This window comes from Thermobia domestica, chromosome 1, assembly GCF_964235325.1.
Source record: "Thermobia domestica chromosome 1, izTheDome1.hap1.1, whole genome shotgun sequence".
Lineage (NCBI taxonomy): Eukaryota > Metazoa > Arthropoda > Insecta > Zygentoma > Lepismatidae > Thermobia > Thermobia domestica.
Genome location: NC_137454.1, coordinates 106929297 through 106948223, shown reverse-complemented (window position 1 = coordinate 106948223; position 18927 = coordinate 106929297). Strand labels below are relative to the sequence as shown.

Below are 18927 nucleotides of genomic sequence, written 5' to 3'. Positions count from 1 at the left end.
TTGAAGTAATAAAAAGTAGCCCAGGGGTAGGCGAAGCATCATTGAAGGCTTCCTTATTTTCGCACAGCATCTATAGCACGCCATTTTTAGTGTCTTTGCTTGTGTTGTGTAAGTTACTGTGTGTAACATTCACATTCTCAAAACGGCTGCAGAAGAATAACATTGATCAGTGAATGCTTTCGGTGAGATCAATCTTATCAAAAAAATCTTTGCAACCTATAAAAGAAAAGTCCACATCAGAATTTCAAAATATTCTTGAAAACCTTACAGACCTTGCATCCCAACTAGAACTTGAAATATCTATGCCACGAGTGAACAAATTAAAAAAAAAAAAAAAAAAAAAAAGCGCCGAACATTTCCACTTTGAACCAGAGATTTATTACGGCGCTTCAACTTTTATTCCGTTCGTTGACAATCTAATTTCTTCACTAGAAGAGCGATTCCTATATCATGGGGAAATCATTTCGTCACTGCAGTTTTTCATTCATCGGTCCTGTGATGTTCCATTTGGAAAAGTCAGAGACTGTATTAACGTTTACAAAGATGATCTTGATAATCCATTTGAAGATTTAATGATGGCGGAGTGGGATCTATGGAGATGAAAGTGGAGAGAGAGTGCAGACAGCCCAGCAACAGCTATTGCCGGACTAGCTGCTTGTTCTGCATCACAGTTTAAAAACATTTTTACAATGCTTCACATCCTAGCCGTCTTACAAGTGAGCACAGCAACAGTGGAGAGGTGCTTCTCTACTTTGAGACTCCTGAAAACGTATTTAAGAAATACAACAAGCGAGGACAGACTCACTGGTTTAACGCTCCTGTATATACACCGCCACGTAAACGTAACGAACGATGAAGTAATCACCTTCTTTGCTCAGTCACATTCTCAGCGTCTTCAGCTGACTTTATAGCTGAGTAACACCTTCGTGTATTTTATTACATTTCTGCTTGTTTTTTACATGTTATTTGTGTTTATGTTGTATAAAGTTGAACCTAGATTTGAGATCCGAACATTTTTCGTTTAATCTACTCATGTTCATACCCCACCCCACCTCCACCCCCAAATGTCACTAACGGTATAGTATTGATGGGTACACACAAACTAATATCCCAATGACACGCTTAGTTTCATCTATTTAGCTTATTGCATAAAGTGTAGATATGTTTTTTAAGTATCCTGAGTGCGGTGCTGACCCGCCCTCCAAAAAAATCCTGGATACAGCCCTGAATTTACTTAATAAAATATGAAATACACATACGGTATTTTAGCTGAAAAAGATAGTATCTTATTAGTTATACAACCTTTCGTCATACAAAGTGTTAGAAACAACCAGGAATACTAACATTGATATACAAATATTCAGATTATGACCTGCCCCTCACTTTTAACGTCCAATCGCCACCACTGTATACCTCAGCATTTTTCTAGATGTTGGTTTCTGTATAATGATTTGTGAAAGAAGTTTCAATCTGCATGGCAGTTTATAAATTTTCGACAGCAATGGAAATGAAAATCATTTATTTATTTTACTGTTTTACATGGACAAGAAGTAATAAACTTTTTTTTCTATATAACAAGTGCGTCAGATGGACAAAGATGTATCTGGTTTTGAATAGGGATGGTCACAAAGTTCCGGTTCCGGCGGAACCGGTTCTTGAAGATCTGGTTTTCAGAACCGGTTTCAGACCTGGATCCGAAAACCCGATTCCAGACCTGGATCCAAAAGCTCCCCAAAGTCCCGTAAAGGAGGCACAAAGTTCACCTTCAAAACACTGCAAAGTGGACCACGCGCTTGTGCCCTCCCCGCCCAGACCCGTTTGTGCCACCCCCCAAAATTTTTTGGTCCACCAGCGGGTGTTTAGCCAAATGAGTTTGCCAGTTTGCTTGTTTAGCCAAATGAGACAAGCGGCCGCCGCCTGTCGCTTCCACCATTTCATCTAGCACACTGTTTACAGCCTGCCAGCATAGGGATGGCCACAACAGTTCCGGCGGAACCGGTTTCCCGAAAACCGGTTCTTGGAGATTCGATTTTCAGAACCGGTTGCAGCCCAGGATCCGAAAGACCTGATTCCGAAACTGGATCCGTTCAGAGCGGAAAACCGGTTCCGGCTATCTCTAGTTTTGAATGTGTCTACATGGAACCTTTTATGAAGTGCTGAATCCACAATGCCGTCAAGAAGCGGGGAACAGGCAGCGATGTAATGCTAATTTTTTAGGTGGGTATACGCTCCATATCCCTTGTGCGTATATGCTCCATATATATAGGGTGTTTCAATACTATTAGTCTTTGCACTATTAAGATTTAAAGTTCAAAGTTCATAAGTTATGATGAAATATCCTTGCTTATAGGCAACTCACGGCTCTCTGCGCGTATCGGTTGCATAACAAGCAGGATATGTATATGAAGTAACAAGAGAAGTCTGAATGGAGAGCTATGTTTTGGAGAACAGTTACCGAACCACTTAAGCTATCAACAAGAGACTAAGAAAAAGATTACCTATAATGTTATAGATTAATTTAAGACCTTATTTAGCTCTCTGTCTTAAATAGGTCAGGCTGTAGAAGTGGTTGTACTTGTATGACTGATAACTGTAAGAAGAAAAAATGACTTGGACCAATGTTGTTTCCGCCACCTTGCTCATTCATTTGGTCCTATCTATCACTATGACACTTTCAAAGGATGTATTTAATGTACACAGAAATACACATATCTCGTTTGAGTTAAAATGTTGAGTACATTTGAAGTAATTTACGATTGAAATTTTTAATTTTAACGTTGTAAATCGGACGCGAACCACAGCCTACTGGCTGCTGCATAATCAGGACCATACCAAGAAGAGATTAATCGCCCTCAATCTGTAGTTGTCCGTCCTGCATCTCACAACCTCTATCTTTCTCTCTTTCCCAAATTATGTTTAGTTGTTCTTTTGCTCGAAAAATAAATTTAGCTTTCTTTTGTCGGATCATAATTGCATAAAAATAGAAAAAGTTTAATTTTGGTTTCGTTGCCGCATGACCGTTTTAGAATTGATAGATGGAGTGACCCAGTATCCTAAGTACCAACAGCAATAATGTCGAAATTAGTATCCGTATTAATAATAATATCAGCCTTATTGCTGTTAGTACTTAGGCTACTGTGTCACTCAACTATTCAATTAAAACAATGACAGCTATGTCCCAATGAGCAAATAATTAATGACTTGAAGCGTTAATAGCTAAGTATAAAGAATAGACAAATAAACAATACAATAATACGAAGACAAACTGTTTTCATGAACTACCACAAATACAACTTAGAATTTTAGATGTCTCGGAAAAGCAGAAATAAACTTAGGTTATACCACTGTCAATCTAGTCTTTGTTGCGATCTTCAGACACAAAGCTATCTTTTGCTGCTTTAAGTGCATTACGATGGTTCCGGGATTCCAGCTTAAAATGCAGGACAATATTTCATACAGTCACGATGTCGAAAACAGGGGCGGCTCTTGAGAGAAGTCACATTGGATCTATGCCAATTTCAAGACAAATTTAAACCGAATTAAGCATATGATGCCTGCGGCGGCATTGTGTTCGAATATTTTTCGTGTTTGCAACTTGATGTGATAAGTTTTTTTTCAATTAAACGTTTTTTTCTTTCTTTCTTTTTTTTTTTTTTTAATCAGAAGGGATTCAAAAGAGCCGCTTCGACCAAACGGAAAATAGGCACGTTGGAGAGCATTTTTGAGGCCACTTTATGGTTGAAGTAAGCCCTGATACCAGCGCCGAAATTAGAGTCGGGTAGTATCAGTATATCCATCTAAAACTTTAGGCAATAATTTGTTTCGATTCGAGGTTTAGGTTTCCCGTCAGGAGCGATTTTTAAAAATCGCACACGACAATCTTTCCGAGAGAAGCAGCTTAAGTGGTAGAGCGTGGCTCCGCATTCGGTAGGTCGTGGGCTCGATTCCCGCTGCCAACCATCCTGACTGTGATTTTCCTCAGTCCTACCATGCAAATGCTGGGATAGTATCTGCTAAACAGGCCCTGGCCGGTACCTTCCCAAATCCTTTCTATTATTATTGTTGTTGTAAGATATGTAGTATAAAATAACCTCTGAGCTGTATCTGGTGATTGTTAAATAAATAAAATAAATACGCACCCTGGGAAAAAAGGAAAAAAAGATAAAGACAAAAAATTCTCTCCTCGAATCCATACTTTTCGGGGTGGCTGAGATGAACAGTGACACTTCCGATGATGTTTAAATTCAAATTCAGTCCCCATTAGTACTAGTAAAAGGGGAGGGTGGCATGTAAAAGTAATTGAAAATGACTGATACTAGTGTCGAATTCATAGTTTTTGTCGTCCCTAAGTTCATTGATGACAGTTTTATTGCTCTTTGTACCCAAAATGAAACGTATTCTCCCCGTGCGAAGAACGGGTATTTTGCTAGTATTTAATAATAACGAACAGAAGTTTCACATGTTAAATTCTTTAATATATTTGTCGCTGCTCAAATTTACGCACTTGTGCGGTGTATGTGTGTATATGTAAATAAGATCATCTCTCTTTTTGAGTTGTTCGAAAAATATACAAATAATAAAGAGGAAATTTATTAGAAATCAGAAAACTAAAAAAAGTAAAATTAAAAGCTGTTGCTTTAAGTATCCTTCCTGCTAGCGAAATACGTTGTATATATGCTGCAGACACGTTACACTCAAATAAGATTAGCACCAGACGAAGAAATAGTTTTTTAATTATATTTTCTGAGTTTTGCCAATATTTCCGAACAAAATATTTTTTTCTAATGGGTTCAAAATTTCCGGAAATTTTACAAAGCACAAGGAAGGTGCGTATCTCCATAAAATATATATTTGATTTTAACATACTGGTATTAACTAAAATGATTTTGGCCCGGTTGTTTTAACACTTCCTTGATATAAAATAGTAACTTTATAAGATTATTTAAGATGATTTAAATGCGCCCATATTAATTAATGTAACTAGCATTATATTTTAGTATCTTTTGTACCCATAACTCCATTCTATCACAGTGCTAACTATAAAGGAGTGGTGCAAATATATTTGTTGCCACAAAATTTCCTTATTCTAATACAAGAAACATAACTATTCAATGATCTTAATTGTAAACTAGTAAATATAAAATAGTTTTCATTTTAAAAGCATAATGTAAAAAAAAAAAAAATCGAAAATTTCCATTTATCCCAATTTTTCCGTTTTTTTCCAAGCTTGGGAAAAAAGCGGTAAAAAACTGTTTTTTTACCCAAAATTTCCGTTTTTTTCCCAGGCTTTTACAACACTAGTCGTGACTACGCGGACAGTGCAGCGGTGGTTTAACAAGTTTAAGGACGGTGACGAACGCACCACGTGCCGGAAGACCAACACATGTACAAAATGAAGATTTTAGGTAGCAATTGAGGCGAACAGTGGCTAGATATGTGAAGAACTTTGACTACAATTCAGTGTGAGTGGAGAAACGATTCGGCAGTACGTCCATCAACTTGGTAAACATTACAAGTTGGGTCGATGGGTACCACATAATTTGATTCCAGGCCAGAAGGCAACGCGAGCAGACACCTGTGTTTCTTTGCTATCTCGTCTGAGGAAGAAGCCATTTCTGGACAGGGTGTTCACATGTGATGAGAAGTGGGTCCTCTACGAAGTTCCACGGTCCCGTCATCATTGGTTAGCATCCCCCACGAACCGGTTCCAAAACAGCCGAAACCAGCACCGCACTGCAGAAAGAGGCCCTCCTGTGTGTTTGGTGGACTGCTCGAGGCATCGTACATCTGGAACTACTACCAGCTGGTCAGAGTATCAATGCAACTGTGTACTCTCAGCAGTTGAGCCACAACGCTAATCTCCACGTGGCTAGGATGATCCGGGACATCATTCTACGCTTTGGATGGGAAACACTATTGCATCCGCCACACTCCCCGGACACTGCACCGTCTGATTATTTCCTGTTCCATTCATTGGACAATAATGTTAGAGGACGCCGATTCAAATCCCTAGTAGAGGTGCAAAATGCACTTGATACCTTCTTCGCTTCACGGCCCACCACGTTCCACCGCGATGGAATCCATGATCTTCCAGAACTTTAGCAGAAGGTCGTTGATGCTGATGGGGACTATTTTTGATCTTAGTCTTCAGGTATATCTCAGGTGACATATCGATGTTTCAAGGTGATGTGTGAAAAAGAGACAGAACTTTCTTGGTTACCTTTATATAACCCCTAAATGACTTTTTTCAGAATTTTGAGAGATTTAATTGATACTGCTACCTTTCGAAGTCAAATCTGGCAAAAGAAGAAGTGATATCTATGTTTTAGTTGGTCTGTTTCTGATTTTATTTTGATCATTTGCATAAATATTTAAAGTCCGTTACTTCTAATCTTCTAATGTTTTCAATGCTAAGTGCTAGCCCGACGTTGTTAATAGTTCACTGAGTTTTAAAAGAATAGCATGAAAAATCACCTGAGCACCAAGACTAGTTCCTGTTCCTAATCTCCCCATGGTTTGTTGCGTCATTGCTGATGTTAATCTGGACGCTGTTCCTGACACACCACGGATTCCAGTGCTTTGGGGACGGCCTCCAATAACACCAGTAACTGGACGAAGTAACGCCATACTTTGCTGAGTGAGTGGCCTCTCTCCAAATTGAGCCAACTAAAAAAGAAAGAAGAAAAAACTGAGATAGTATCTTGTCATCGAAGATTAAAGCCGTGAATTATTTGTAATCTTACGTAAATGAAGAGAATCAATGTAAATACTTCCTCTTAAAATGTCTTAATTTACTTATTTGCAGAACTATATATCTTTTGACTCTTTCTGTTGTGGTAGATGTATATAAAAAAAAAAAAAAAAGATAAAGAATTACTTTCAGAAAAAATGTTACATTTTGAAAAAATTCATAATATCTCTTTTGTAATTTTCTTTCTTTCTCTAAGAAATTCTCTTCCCCTTTTCTATATCTATTTTCATATCTAAATTAATGACTAACTAGTCCATATTAGTTTTGATATCTTAAATAACTTACACTAAAAATACAAATCGCTGAGCAAAGCAGCGTTTATTTTAAAAATAATAATAAAAGTATGACAGTTTCGCCAACTAACTGAACATATTGGCTTCATCAGACACGAGACAGTGTAATTATTTTATTATTTTTAAAATAAACATGTTTTGCTCAGAGATTTGTATTTTTAGTGTAAGCTAAATTAATGCCTTTAATTTCCCAAAGCCACAGAGAATGACAGAAGGGAGTCTGTCAGTACTTTCATAGTTCTGCAAACAGATGAATGACGAGTCGTAATAAAAGACATACACACGCACACACATTGTGCAAAACATAATGAAACAGATCATCAGTTGGTTCAATGGCGCAGCGATCTTCGTGTAACAGCCAATAAAATATAACTGTTTGAATGCGTAAGAAGTGCTGCAATGGAAGAAACAACTGTGATAAAAAATTTATTATAAAAAAGGGAAACAAGTACAAAGACTTGAAGCATTTGTTGCTATTCTCCTTTTAGGGAGGGAAATGGTCTGTAGAAGATAAACCACGTTGTGTGCAACAATTTCCTGCAGAATGATGCAACTTTGAATAGAACAAGAGTTAAGGCAGATAAATAACCAAAAGCACACTTGATGAACAGGTTGATGTTAGCAAGCAAATCAACCCGATTAATCCTGTGATTTGCAGAAGAGATAAAAAAAAAAAAAAAAAATATTCATGGTTTTTGCCATATAGGGTTAGTGATGGTACCTATGAGACAGATTTCACAACTTCTCCACGTCACTCAGCTTACATTAGTTTTGAAAGCAGTTAACCAAGGCAGCAGTTTACAGTGCTAATAGAGTCGTAATAAAAGACTAGCAACGTTTATTCAACGTCTGCTGCTAAGAAATTTCCTGTCATCTCATAAGTTGATGAGTAAATGTCAAATTTGTGCTGTCTCATAATTTCTCTTCAAGAGGATAATTATGAGACACCGGGTGGGTAATTATAAGACACCTGTTGTCCCCAGCTTTCTGTATGTGATATTGAGGTATGAAGGAGTCCAATTGTGAGTGAAAGAAGTCTTCGTCATTTTGTGTTTATTACATAAAGATATACAAATATTTGACTGAATTAGAACTAAGAATAACTAAGAAAGTGGAAATAGCTACTGATGCTATTCTAACATTTTTGTGAGTTGACTATAATAGGCCTGTAGGCTAATAGCCTATATTAGATAGTTTCAGGTTACAAAACTGGCTTATGAAACAAATTTAGAACAAGTTCTAGGCTGTTCACTGAAAGACGACTTAGGCTGCTGCTATTTCTTTATGTTTTAGTATATTGATAAGCAGCCTAGGCTATTTTCAACAAAATAATGTACAGGGCTTGAAAACTCTTGCCTGTGAGTACTAGCCGGCCAAAACAATTTACTAGGCAGACCATTTTGCAGTCACAGTGTCTTTACTTGACAATGTAAAAAAGTACTCGCCACTGGGAGCAGGCGAGTGGATTTTTCAAGGCCTGGAAATGCAGGTCTACAATTTTGAAAGTTACTAAGAAACAAGATCACAGGACTGCCTAAACTACAGAGTACAGCATTTTTGAAACTTAACATACTAGGATACAGAGACAGATTCCAGTTATTTCTCGAATACATTAATCTAGCATGCGTCTCATAATTACCCTCCATATAAGCAAAATGAGATACAACAACAACAAAAAATTGTAACTATGAAACGAATGCCCAAGGGACAAATTCAGCTTAACCTATAACTGCTGACCTACCAGGCTTCCACCAACACCCATTTGTTTTACAACAGTGATATTACTGCACGAGTAAATATCAAAGTTAATGATAGGATTTCAAATTTCAAAACTTTTTTTTTTTTTTTTTTTTGAATGAGTTTGTTAAAGCAATTGGTACATACACACTTTTGTAAACTGAAACTTACAAATATAGATAGAGCATTGCGAAGGATGTTACTAAATGCTTGTGCTCTTAATTTATATTTACATACAGTGGATGAAGATCAATGAGAGGTGTCTCATAATTACCCACACTGCCCCTATGCTGATTCAAGAAATCCAATTGGAATGGAGGTTTTTTCGTAAAAAGACAAATTTTGAGGGGGAAGGGGAGGGGGAAAAACGATTGACCTGATTTTGATGAAATTAAACTTTATACAATTAAACTTGATGAAATTAAACGGAAAATGGCCGCAGACAGAATACCTACATTGGTGCCAAAATGTAAAAAAAATGCTCTCCTCATTGTTGATTTTGAGAGTTGTTTTAGGCTGTCGTTTACCTAAAAGTTTCATCATGATAAAAAAAAACTTAAGATCAATCAATTAACGGTGCAGCGATCGATTTATTAACACCACGCTCTTCGTATGGGCGGTTAGCTATATGTGATGTTGCCCAAAATTGACTTATCTGGCAGCGAAGGTCGGCGAAAAATGTTTATAAGGAGGCACCAGAATGATCATTTTAGTCTGGGATTGCGGAGAAAACACAAGGATCCGCTGCAAAAAGCGATATCAATCACTGGTAATTACTCTTAATATACAGTCTACTTTAAAACTGAAAACTACATATAAAATATCTCTTACTAATTTCTTCCAAATGAGATGTCTTAAAGAAGTATATTGTCTTTAAATTACAGAAGATTGTATCCGAGTAAGTACAATAACTACCGCAATAAAACTTCAGTTGCATCAGAAGTGTACACGAATTACACTTGACTGAAATGTATATGAATTACTGAAGGCGTTAGTTATTTGAAAGAAACGTACCTGTTGTGTCGCAGGCCTGTTATCTTCTTTTACACCTCGCCGAGACTGAGGTCTATCATCTCGTTGAACAGGTGACATTTTGTGTTATTGAACTGTCGAAATCTTTGTACACACTTAATTGTAGTAATTTGACGATGTTCTTATCATTTCAATACCATAATCCTGAGGTTACAAAAAGAAAAACATGAAAAACAGACAATCTTTAAATGTACAGACATCTGAACGTTATGTATTCCCAAAGTGAATAATATTTCGGGAATACTTTACATTTGAACTAAAGTAACGTTTGTTTAAAAGTTTGTTTTTAACATACAATCAACGACGATTAAAGTTGTTTACTGCAACTAAATGTATCTTACTAGCCATCAGAAACTATTCATTATGTAACGCTTAAATCTACTTATCTTTAAATGAAATTAAGTACACGAAATTTATGACAAAATAGCATGATTTGAACGACACATATTGTCTACTACTGCATTCTAATATATTTATGTCAGAGGACAAAAAGAATCTCGGTTCTTACTTGCCACAAGACGACTTGAACCTGGCTAAGCAACGCTCAGAATAGTATAAAGCAGAGGGTATTAAGAATATCCGGAATTAAGGATTAAGTTGTTACTTAGAACAGGTCATTACGACGTATAATGCGGGATTTCAGAAGCAACATTCTATGAAGTGGAAGAACCACAGAAAACAATCGAGTAAATAATAAGAAAAGGAGAACTGAGTGAAATAGATTTGACTTTTAGTTTAGTGACCCTTTCAGTGGCGAGGCTATATGAGACGTGGACTTACAGCTTAACGTGGGATCATAACCACATGAGCTCCCGCCGGGAATTGAACCAGGGTCTCCCATTCCAAACGCGCGAAGAAGCGTATTTTACAAAAAGTTAAATTGAGGTAGAACTGGTGGTGTTAGAGTTCTCACCAACGAAAAACTAAAGAGCAATGTCTTGGAGATAAGATAGTACCCTTTATCGAGACTGGTTACCAACTCTCCTAGATATACAAATCACGGCTGCAGGTTTACAAACTGGAACTACACATGAATTAGTTATATTTACTTCTTTCTTCAGCAAATCTACTCTCAGTACAATTAAACATTGTTTCCTATGAGAGGAATTGCATTCCTGGGAGCAGATTTATTTTACGAGTGCTTAACCGTTATGAGTATAAATACGGCGTGCAGGTATGTCCCATAAAAGTAACAATGGGTACCTGTTATAAGTGGCCACTAAAAGCGGGAGTTGTATCTAAGATGCAAATCCACCAGCGTGTCCGTAAGGAATTGGCACGTTAGCAATGGTGTGTATGAGTGTAAACGAAGATCATAAAAAAACATGTGAAACACATTTATCATTACGAGTCATGGTTCAACATACTGCCTTCACATAGCATTTCACTTCATCAAGGCTTCCTCATGCAATATTAAGGGGTTAGAAGCATAGGTGTTTTTTTTATGTATTTCTATCTTCTTACGCATGTCAGACGTAACATCCCCATATATTTTGATTACTTATATATTAATTTTATATATATATATATATATAACGTTATCCGGAAATGTTACAAATTCATGGTCCCATATTCCACCTTACGTTGAAATTTGCTGAGAAAACGCTGTATTTATAAGCATAACATAATACTCTCTTAAAGTTAAACTGCATCAAGAAATGCAACTCAGCCTATAAAACAGAACGGTAAGAGTGCACTTTGAGCAGAACAAGTGATTTTGTCACAGGATGTGCTATTGTTCACATCAGGTAAAGTAGGGTCGGGTTAGGGAAGTTTAGACTCATTTGTTAAAATGAAGAGTGTAATTTCTCGTACCGTACTGCTATTTACTGTGAATTGGTTCCTATGAATGTTCTGCTCAAAGTGCACTTTTGCCAATAGAACGCATGCAATGACTAATTATGTGGGCCTCTATTCTGAATCAGCACCGTTAAAGTCTATTATTACCAGGGTGGATTGATTTAAATCACGATTTAAATCAAGATTTAAATCACTTGATTTTTTTAATAAAAATCATTGATTTAAATCGAATTCCGAAATAAATTAATTTAAAGTGAAAATAAGTAAAATCCCGTTTCTGTTTTGTTATTTCGATTATGGAAATTAATAATCATAATACAATGAGACTCAAATATACAGTATAGTATGAAAACAAATGTCATGCAGAGGATGATTAGGGAAAATCCCGTTTTGGACAGGTAACGGAGCAATCCTGCTTCCTTCTTTTCGTAACATTGGGTTTGGGTTTTAAGATCGTTAACTATTCAAACGGGGAAATCACTATCGACATTTAAGACGAAAATTCTTTTTTGTGTGTGTCTGTCTGTTCCTAGATAATAGGGTGTATTTAGAGAGGTCCTATCCCCTCTCCATTTTTGTTTTTTGTTTTATAACTTTAGGAGAAATTTATGTATTTCATGCTGCAAGCTAGCTCTGTTTTTTTTTTTTTTTTTTTTTTTTTTTTAATAGGCTCCTGCCAAATATAAGTAACTTTTGTGAAAAAAAGTGTCATTTTGATAAACGTTGCTGTACTTTTTCCTTAATGCTTAACCTTTTAAATTATATAATTAAATTATTATATTTAAATTATATTATATTTTTAGGTGATAGGGTAGAATCTTCATTATTCTATTAAAAAGTACCAATAAGGCTTTTTACTTCGTTTTCTTCAAGACTGGAGGCATTCTAGAACACGTTACATATGCTTTCACGCCTTTCTGCGTTGAGGCATAGTGTGTGATGACGTCATGAATTTAAAAAGATGATATTTTTTGTTATGCGTATTATTATTATTATTATTTGGCGGGTTATATTTTGCATTCAGAAGACTGAAATTTTGCACACTCGTTCAGTGCACCCCTTAATAATTTTCAGATGTTTTCAGATCTCTGTGTGGAAACAGCGGGGTCCAGAGGGGCAAAAATGATTAAAAAAAGATTTTTAACAAAAACAGATTTTTTCGTGATTTTCCCGCCTCAGATGGAAACATATGAATGGTACGGTTTCAAAGGCTGTTCTATTCTGAAGAAAATGATGGGTACTATGCTCCTAGGATAAATAGGGATGTCTCAGGAAACTGTTATCTGAGATCCTGTTTTATACGGGAATCTGGGGTATTTGGGGAATATTATTTTTCGCGGGCTTACTTTTGCACCTACAAGATTGAAATTTTGCACATTTACTCAGTGCACCCCTCAGTATTTTTCAGATTTGTTTCAGATCTCTGCTTTAAAACAGGGGAGGGGTCCACAAAGGTAATTTTTTTTTTAAAAGATATTTTTAACAGAAAATTCCTTTTTTTTCATGATTTACTCGCCCCAGATACATGATGGGGACATTTGAAGGGACCCGTTTGAAAATTTGTTTTATTCTTAAGAGAATAATGAACAAATCATGATCCTAGGATAAATAGGGATGTCTGAGAAATTTTTTATATTACATCCGGGTCATCGTGGGAATGTTCTTAGCTCATTGTTAAATAATTTCCTCACCCTTACTACTCAAGATAGAAGTTGAAACTTTGTACACACGCTTAGTACACCCCTTAGTATTTCCCAGTTGATTTTGAGATCTGTGTGTTAACACAGGGGAATCCAGAGGGGATCAAAATTTTTTAAAAAAAGTAAAAAAAAAAAAAAAAGCCGATTACTCTCAAAATTTCCCGCTTTAGAGACATGATAGGGAAATGTAATGTTACCGTTTCAAAAGCTGTTCCATTCTAAAGGGAGTGATGTATGTACCATGATCCTAGGATAAATAGGGATGATGCTGTAGCTGCTTGACTGAAAGTCTATAATTTACGTTTAAAAGGAGCCATAATTTAAAAGGGTTAAGAAACATTGTTTGGGATTGATATAAGTTAACGATTGGGGATAATTCAAAATTCAACCCCAATACTTTCACTTAAATGGCATAATTAGCATTTAATACTAATTCCTAATGCTTTTTCTTCAGTTCGCGACTTGCATTATACGAGGAGAAAGATTTGATTTAAATCAAAAAAATCAACAAAAATGATTTTTTTAAAAAAAAATCATGATTTTTTCCACCCTGATTATTACATAGCATATAATTGAGCAGAACATATAAAATATAACATCATATACTTTACATAAATAACCCTAATGATGAGCGCCTAGAAACGAAAGAGTTGCATGACAGCGGCGGCGTTAGCGGATAGGCACGAGCCTACCCGAAAATTTTGAAAAATATATAAACGTTAAAAGATACAATAAAGAGTAGTGGTGCAGCTTTGCTATACGGATCCGGATTGTAAAGTGTACGGAAAAATGGCGGTATTTAATTTGCCCATTTTATCTTGAGAACAGAATCCAACAAACCCCTGAGGGGCTTATAACCCGTTCCTCCTACTACTGCTATTTATACTATGGATACGTATAGTAAAACTGCACGAGAGTAAATATATTGGTTATAGTTAAGGAGCCGTACTTCCCATTTAGGGAAGGACGAGAAACGCCATACTTTCAGGAATTATTCAATGACTATCTAGGATGTTAAAAAGTAGGTAATAGACTGAGTTCTTGCCCTTGTACTTAGGGTGTTTAGGTAGTGCAACAGTAAGATGTATCCTCGTGCACGGGAAATGAGAAGTAGCTGTTCTTAACTATTACCAATATATTTTCTACTATTTGTATGGATGGTAGATAATTACATAACAAATAGCATCAACCACTACGATAAAAGTTATTTCCTATTGTCATTAATCAATCAAATATGTATATGTATCCATAAGCGAGGGAGCGGGCTTATCCAAAATTAAAATCCTAAAGCCGCCCTGTTACATGAGTTCTCTATTTTCAAGACTAACCTACGTAAATGACACTACCTACTTAATTCAAAAAGCATACTGGCACTAAAACGCGTAACTATTGTTTAAACTAAGATATTCGAATTTTCAAAATACGTACTTATTAACTTATCTTCTCATAATCCATTACAGAAGTTTGATTCCACAATTATACAGTATCTTAATTGCAGTTCAGTTAAACTCAATTTTCTGCTTTCAATAATACCCTTTTTCTTTACTCTGGAATGCAATGCAGTGCAAAGGGAAATATTTTGTTTATCCCTTCTGCTTGCTGACGTTATTCATAGTTGCTATAAATGTAATAATGTTCATCCACAACATTGTGAAAAAAATAATACACTGAACTAAGGACCAAACGACTCATTCCGTAACAGCGTCAACACAACGCAAGACTTGCGTTTTATTTTGCGACAATAAAGGTAACAAATACAATTATTTGTAGTATTGTTTGCGTTCCATTGCGATCCGCTAATCTTCTGAAGACCATTACGTAATAAGGCGCCGCTACAAAATCATCGCTAATTTCTGATATGTATGTAAGTATATATGTATGTATGTATGTATCTATGTATTATTATTATTATTATTATTATTATTATTATTAGTATTATTATTATTATTATTATTAGTATTATTATTATTAAATTTTGAAAAAGTCCTTTAAGCTCCACACAACGTAAACGACCCTGCGCTATACAGGGTGAGTCAAAAGTCCTTGGACACCTGCATAAGTTTGAAAATCGACGGGAAAAGTAAAAAGTGATGATGCGAACAGAGGTTTGATGAAGGGCCGCAACTTTTGGAGTGTATATCATTCATGGCCACCATCGCCATTTTGGATTCAAGTCATTTTTTTTAAAATGGGAAGGGGGTGTATGACACATTAAATAACACTAGCTTGACCTTAGGAATTCAGTGGTGTAATTTGTTTTATTTTTTCTATCTTGTACAGTTTAGAAGTTATTAATGTTCAAAGGTGGGAAATTACCTTGATACTGCCCAGTTCTCTCTTTGTTCCAGGTGATCTAAAATGGATCTAACACGTGAACAGAAGATCGAAATCATCCTTATATTAGGGGAACGCAGCTACCGAACAATAGCAGCTGACTACAACAGACGGCACCCAGACAGTTCGAAAATTTTTATTTCTTGCATGGAGTGCACTTCGTACATGTTCTAACTGAGATTTCATTGAACATCCAATTCTTTTATTACACACTTGGCACAACACCACTTTACCGTCCGTGGTAAGCGCATCATCGATAGTTACCCACGACCGCAATTTCGCGGATAAAGTTGAGGCAACCGGAGCCATTTCTAACTTCGACGGTCAATACAGTACACGTGTGTTTTGCAACTGCAATACTAGAGTACTGTCCTCCTGTCATTCAGTTGAACAAGCGAAGTTCTTTGAAAGCTTAGGTTACCTGCTATGATATTGCCATTGTCGCCAGCTTCTTGGAACGAACTCTTGCAGTAAATTTCTGGAAGCACACTAGCATACAGTTTTAACTTGAATTGCAGGATTTGCTTTCATCTTTTTTCCCGTCCGACATCCGATAACAATCAAACAAACTTCATTTTAGGAATTTCCTGGCCAGTCGCCTGTCAGGCACGTGATCTGTCTTCCTCCAGAGTTGAGAATAAAGGGCGCTGCTAATGTACCCCGAAGGGAGAATTTTTTACTTGTTTCTTCTTATATTTCTTTTGTTATCTGCGAAACATGGTTTGACAAATAAAAAAAAGAGAGAGATATTTCTCTTTCGGTAAAGAAACGAAAAGATAAACATGACAAAATTGAATCTGGATGCAAGCCTTGCACAGTTGGAGAGTTTATTATTTTTATTTTAAATTGAAATTTCAGTAAACGCAAAATTTTAAGACAGTTTTATGTAAAAATATGTAATATTGGTCAAAATATGTAATATGAAACTTGAGTTGAAGCACCCTACAGGCGTGAATCACAAACATTTAAGGATTTGACGAACCTTCATATGAAGGAAAAAAAATGTGTAATTACATATAAATCCGGACATTACTTATAAGTAGTGAAGCATGGGAACCCATTGAAAAAATAAAGGTTATCCCTTATGTTGTATACTACCATCATACTTACGCGAAGGTAAACTATATTTCATTTAGAAACATACATGGTATTTACGTTACTATTGGCGCATTGTAGAATTTATCCAGTGTAAAATTTACGTATGAAAGGCATAAGATTTCTTAAAAGCAAGACTTGCAAGACCGAAACCAAGACTGAATGTGCGTGGTCTTGCATTTGCTCGTCACTACTTCTTTGCACTTCACATAAAGTACTGAGAACAATTGTGTGAAAAGTAAAATAAGATATTTCCGATAGGAAACAAATTATTGTTTTGTCCTACTTAGTTGAGTAGCAATAACTCTGTGGGCCCCCAAAGCCGATTTCGTTGCCATCGAATGGCGACATATTTCCTGGCGTACAAACAGATTGGTCTGCAGTATCAATGACAATTTATTCAAATTATAGCACTAAATTATTCAATTTCTAAGGTATTATCTTTTATTCAGTTTTTTTTGTAGAAATTTTGTATGCCTGACTGGTTTTTTCGAGGCCCTTATGGGTGAGGACCCCGGGGCACTGTCCGGCGGGAGTTGCTCCTGCCTAGTTACGGTACTGGATATATGCTTATGTAATGCATTACGACCTTATAAACTTGTATATAAAAAAAGGAATGTACTTAGAGTGAGATGCGAACTATGCGAAACATCGGACTTTGAATCTAACTTATTTGGTGATCCAACCCAACATCACACATAGCAAAGATGAGTACCGTAGCTCCCACCACAAGGTTCAGGAAATTCGTGTTATAGAAAGTGTCAATTAAACACAGAAATATTAAACAGTAATAAAACATTTGATCAATTTGAAACAAAATATATTGTAGTAATAATTTACCCTATTTGTTAAGATAATGAACATTATATTGTTTTTAAAATGACAGTCGAAGCAAAATGTATTGGATAATAAATGAGAAATTGTAAAATTTCAATTTCGGTACGATTTAATTCATTCGTCCTGCTATGTGTTGCGTTATCCGTTAGAAGGTATTGAACAATTCTGATTCAAAGGAAGGTAATGAACTACTGTATAGTACTGGAGTTGATTTAATAGAGTTTAATTGTATAGGCAGCACTGAGGCTATATGAGACAAAGTCTATTGCTGAAAATGAAATATGGGTTACTACAGAGGTTGTTCAGCCTACGTTTGGCCGATTTCGTTCCTTCCCCCTCCCGGGCAGAATGGACTCACCCGACCTGGCTCGTGGCGTCCTGCAGTGTTGTGCAGTGGCTTCCTGGGAACGGAGTTGTTTTTCCGCGCGGACGACAATAACGCACAAAATGTGACCCACAGGGTTCGATTCTCGTTGGTCCCTATTCGGGATAAGCCATTGTTGTGACCTGCGTGGGTCCGTATCTTGTTCGGTACGCCTTTTATTGTGATAGTACTGGGTTCGATCCTCATGTGTGCGTTGCCAGAGTAAAGACTTTAATTGCAATACATAGATCCTACAGATCCCTAGGTGGGGTCGGACATCTACCATGGTCCGGGTCTCGATCCTTTGCTACTGATATGTCTCCTCTAATATTTATCATCGATTCGGATCATCCATTTTAGCCTTCCATATAGCCACTGGACACACATCTTAGGGATTCGAACCAGAACGTTTTAGAGAACCAACATAAAATAGATTCTAATTGTACATTTAGCGCTGATGCAATTTATTAATACACGTATTATTAAGTTGCATGGGCGCTAATCACTCGTGCTGTAAAAGAAGAATAAATTACATTATTTCTTAAAATTAATATACGTAAATTTAGATTAAATTTGTTATTTTGAAAGGATACTCAACTCTTAGATTTTTGCTTTTAATTAACACTAAAACTTCATGAATAAAAATTACATAAACGGTAGCACTTCACTTTATATAACCAATATTTAAGCCCATTTAATACGAAAGACGCGGATGTCGCGGTTGACACGAATTATTGTTAGGTTTCGTCACATTGCTAATTATTTCACTTTCACAGGCACTGTTCACTTACTTCGACACTAAAAGGGGAACTGTATTGGATATTCAGGGGTGATGTCCTGTAAGTTGCGGGTTGCTCTCCTGTCATCTTCCTTGAGGCGAATTGAATTGCATGCCGTTCTCCAGCTCCTTATCGGAAGAACTTTGATTTACTCTTCTAAACAAACGTTTTAAAACATTTCAAATCTCCATAACAATAGCACTAG

The 18927-nt window shown here is 36.3% G+C and overlaps 1 protein-coding gene across 1 annotated transcript in view; it reads right to left on the bottom strand.

Annotated features, from left to right (window-relative positions):
- The window catches only part of LOC145688048 (intraflagellar transport protein 74 homolog), a 46081-nt gene extending 31158 nt beyond the window's left edge, over positions 1-14923 (bottom strand). The window contains exons 1-3 of the mRNA XM_081761757.1: positions 14742-14923; positions 9796-9957; positions 6475-6666 (exon numbers count right to left, since the gene is read on the bottom strand). Coding sequence (XP_081617883.1) covers positions 6475-6666; positions 9796-9873 — 270 coding nt within the window. The 5' untranslated portion in view covers positions 9874-9957; positions 14742-14923. The remainder of the gene's footprint in view (positions 1-6474; positions 6667-9795; positions 9958-14741) is intronic.
- Positions 14924-18927: the final 4004 nt, after the last annotated feature.